The 4,089-nt window shown below is 35.3% G+C and overlaps 1 protein-coding gene across 1 annotated transcript; it reads right to left on the reverse strand.

The window, feature by feature from the left end:
* Positions 1–1,524: 1,524 nt before the first annotated feature.
* LOC139870515 (uncharacterized) lies at positions 1,525–1,992 on the reverse strand. The gene is made up of 2 exons (XM_071858304.1): positions 1,954–1,992; positions 1,525–1,842 (listed from the first exon to the last, which is right to left on the reverse strand). The coding sequence occupies exons 1-2, from the start codon at positions 1,990–1,992 to the stop codon at positions 1,525–1,527; spliced, it is 357 nt and encodes a 118-aa protein (XP_071714405.1).
* Between the last annotated feature and the right edge of the window lie 2,097 nt (positions 1,993–4,089).

The following is a 4,089-nucleotide window of genomic DNA, read 5'->3' on the forward strand; positions in this document are numbered from 1 at the left end:
TGTACGAGCACACGACTTAGCTGATCAGGCTACAGTCTACCGATAGTCCGCTTTACTGAATCCACTACATAATCGTCCAGACGCAACACATGCATCCTTCTATGCTATATTGAACAATCAGTAACATCATGACCCAACCAGGCTACCACGGTCGACCTCACACCAACCCTACCTTGCCGCCTCGGTGGGTTCCCAACCTTGCCGCCTTGGATGGTGTTCAACTAACAGTGCGCACATAAGATCACAGATAAACAGTCATGCAATCGTCCTAACTAGCATGGCAATATCTAATTACGCATGATAATCATACTGAACAAAAAAATATTAATAAGGAGTCGGAACAAGTAGCGTGTCAGCTACTAAATACTCTATCTGGAGATAGACCCACTCACCAAATATCAGTAACTAGCATAGATTATCTATCACTATGACGCTTCCTTATCTTTATTACCTAAACATAAGGTAAATCAAGTTAGTTTCTGTCTGTTAACACAAATCAGCACAGTGCAGTAATTCAGTAACAAAAGTGTCACTAAAAGTCCATCTAACACTTATGTATTTTCAGAATTTACATCATGATTATCATAAGTCACGCGGATAGCATGACGGCTAGAAAACAGAGAGATTAAACAACATTGCAGTTCAGATCTACACCCGTACGGTTGCATATGCATTCGTACGGTTGCAAGTCCATCCGTACGGTTGCATCGTGCATCCGTACAGTTGCACACTCACTGCCCGGTTGCACCAACACCACTGCTTCCGTACGGTTTCACATGCAACCGTACGGTTACACAATGTACCCGTGCGGTTACAGGCTGCAACCGTACGGTTGTGTTCTTTGTGCAGCAGCAGCAGAAATGACGAGTTTTCGAACCAAAATCACCCAAATCTCGATTTCTACATGTTTTGACACCAAAATCCGTTCAGGAAACGTTTATAACACATAAAGAGACTTAAACCCCAACGGATTATACCAAAACAACATCAAAATCACAAGATTTGACTAAAAACCCCATTTTGAACCAAAACCTAATTAAAAGCACAAAATTCACTGATTTGAACACGAAATCAGTTGAGATTTACCTTGATTAAGATACTTAATCACAAACAACTGATTACACACAAGGATTTAACACAAAAACAAGATTTAAGAGATTAGGGTTCTTAAATTAGGTTTAAGTGTGTGTGTGTGTGTGTGAAAATGAAGAATCTAGAAATAAGGCTTATATATATGTTAAAACACAATACCCCATCACACACGGGTATTTACAAGTTATCTGATAATTTTCGTACTTAATTTGACTGCCCTAACGGAGTCCAAATTAAATAAACGAACTTTTTCTGCGACCCTTGTCACAAACTGGTCTTAACCAAATAATAACATAACACCGAACATCTAATTAAAATAAAGGCATAAATAATCACACAATTATGCCTAGGGGCAAAATAGTCATCTTACATCTAAGCCCAGTCTGAGGATGTTACAAATCCACCCCCTTAAGAAGATTCCGTCCTCGGAATCTAATCTTGGTCAAACAGATGTGGATAACGAGCTTTCATCAGCTCTTCGGTCTCCCACGTATGATTCGATCCTAAACTATGCTTCCACTCAACAAGCACCATATGGATCTCCTTCTTTCTTAGCTTTGTTACCTTTCTATCAACAATCTTAACTGGTTCTTCAACTAAATTTTGATTCAACTCAACCCTCAAATCGCATAACTGAACCAGTTGAGCCTCATCATCAACCTTACACTTCCTAAGGTAACACACATTGAATGTGTTATGAATCCCTGCAAGTCCAGTTGGAAGCTCTAACTCAACAGTCTGGTCGTTAACCTTTTGAATAATCTTGAACGGCCCAATATACCTCGGGGCTAACTTACCTCGTTTACCAAACCTGATAACTCCCTTCCATGGCGAAACTTTCAAGTAAACACGATCACCCACCTCAAGGTTCACTGGATGTCTACGTGGATCTGCATACATTTTCTGTCTGTCGCGTGCCGCTTTCAACTTTTCACGCGCTATCGCTACCTTGTCTGCTGTTATTTGAACAATTTCTGGACCTGCAAACTGTTTCTCACCTGCTTCTAACCAACAAGTCGGTGTTCTACATATGCGACCTGATAAGGCTAAAAAGGAACATATATTTCATAGCAATATCCCTCCTAAATAATAGGTTTTCATATGTAATTGTATTATATTTCCATTGTAATTGTTTAAATAAATAAGTGCGAAGACAAAAGGCGAAAACGAAGATTTGAAGACACAAACGTCCAAAAAGCTCAAATGTTCAAGATACAATTCAAAAGGTTCAATTTATTGATGAAAAACGTCTAAAAATGACAAGAGTACAAGTTACAAAACGTAAAGTACAAGATATTAAATTGTACGCAAGGACGTTCGAAAATTCAGAACCGTGACATGAGTCAACTATCAACGCCCGACGCAATGGACCAAAAATTATGAGTCAACTATGTATAAGAATAAAATATAATATATAAATAATTATATAAATTATTTATATATTATAAATATATATATAATCATGTCGACAAGCTATGAGACAAAGGATCCTGAGCTGGATTTTCAAACTCCACGACTCACGGAGTTTGAAGGCCAAAAACTCCACGACTCGCGGAGCTGTCAGAAATCAAAACGCCTAATACTCTGTAATAAATAAATAAATAAATATATATATATAATATATATAGTATAGGGTAGTTTTATATTAGATTAGTCCGGGTTATGTAAAAGTTATTTTTACGGGTTTTTGAAGTCGAAATTCTGTCCGTGTAACACTACGCGATAAATACTCAATGTAAGTTATGTTCTCCTTTTTAAATTAATTTCTCGTACTTAAGTTATTATTATGCTTATTTGATCCAAAGTAATCATGATGTTGGACTAAATATTAAAGACGGGGTAATTCGGCTTTGTACCATAATTGGGGTTTGGACAAAAGAACGACACTTGTGGAAATTAGACTATGGGCTATTAATGGGCTTTATATTTGTTTAACTAAATGATAGTTTGTTAATTTTAATATAAAGATTTACAATTGGACGTACCTATAAATAACCACATACACTCGATCAGACACGATGGGCGGGTTATCTATATGTACGAATAATCGTTCATTTAACCGGATACGGGAATGGATTAATAGTCTATGGAATTATTAAAACAGGGGTGAAATTATGTACAAGGACACTTGGCATAATTGATAACAAAGTATTAAAACCTTGGGTTACACGCAGTCGATAACCTGGTGTAATTATTAAACAAAGTATTAAAAACCTTGTTACAGTTTAAGTCCCTAATTAGTTGGAATATTTAACTTCGGGTATAAGGATAATTTGACGAGGACACTCGCACTTTAAATTTATGACCGATGGACTGTTATGGACAAAAACCAGACAGACATATTAAATAATCCAGGACAAAGGACAATTAACCCATGGGCATAAAACTAAAATCAACACGTCAAACATCATGATTACGGAAGTTTAAATAAGCATAATATATTTTATTTCATTTTTCCTCGTACTTTTATTTATTGTCATTTTAATTATTGTTATTTATTTTATATTGTTAGTTAAATATCGTCATTTACTTTACGCTTCGCTTAAAATATAAAATCGACAAACCGGTCATTAAACGGTAAAAACCCCCCTTTATAATAATAATATTACTTATATATATATTTGTATTTTTATAAAAGTAAACTAATATAGCGTTAAGCTTTGTTTAAAGATTTTCCCTGTGGAACGAACCGGACTTACTAAAAACTACACTACTGTACGATTAGGTACACTGCCTATAAGTGTTGTAGCAAGGTTTAAGTATATCCATTCTATAAATAAATAAATATCTTGTGTAAAATTGTATCGTATTTAATAGTATTTCCTGCTAAAATTTTATAGTATTTTATACCCCTTAGCTTTGACATCAAGTATTTTTTGCGCCGCTGCCGGGGAACAATCTAGCTTAAAAGCTGGAAGCGTAACGCTAAATTTTTAAAAAAAAAAGATTTTTATTTTTAGTTTACTTTTATTAAAATTCACTTTTGTAAAAATACGT

Source organism: Rutidosis leptorrhynchoides, chromosome 10, assembly GCF_046630445.1.
Source record: "Rutidosis leptorrhynchoides isolate AG116_Rl617_1_P2 chromosome 10, CSIRO_AGI_Rlap_v1, whole genome shotgun sequence".
Lineage (NCBI taxonomy): Eukaryota > Viridiplantae > Streptophyta > Magnoliopsida > Asterales > Asteraceae > Rutidosis > Rutidosis leptorrhynchoides.

What these genes read in the sequence shown, in the direction of transcription:
- LOC139870515 (XM_071858304.1), bottom strand. Translation starts at nt 1,992, where the DNA reads ATGTATGCAGATCCACGTAGACATCCAGTGAACCTTGAG. An exon ending in GACATCCAGTGAACCTTGAG is followed by an intron (nt 1,843 to 1,953) that starts GTGGGTGATCGT and finishes ATTATTCAAAAG; the next exon opens with GTTAACGACCAGACTGTTGA.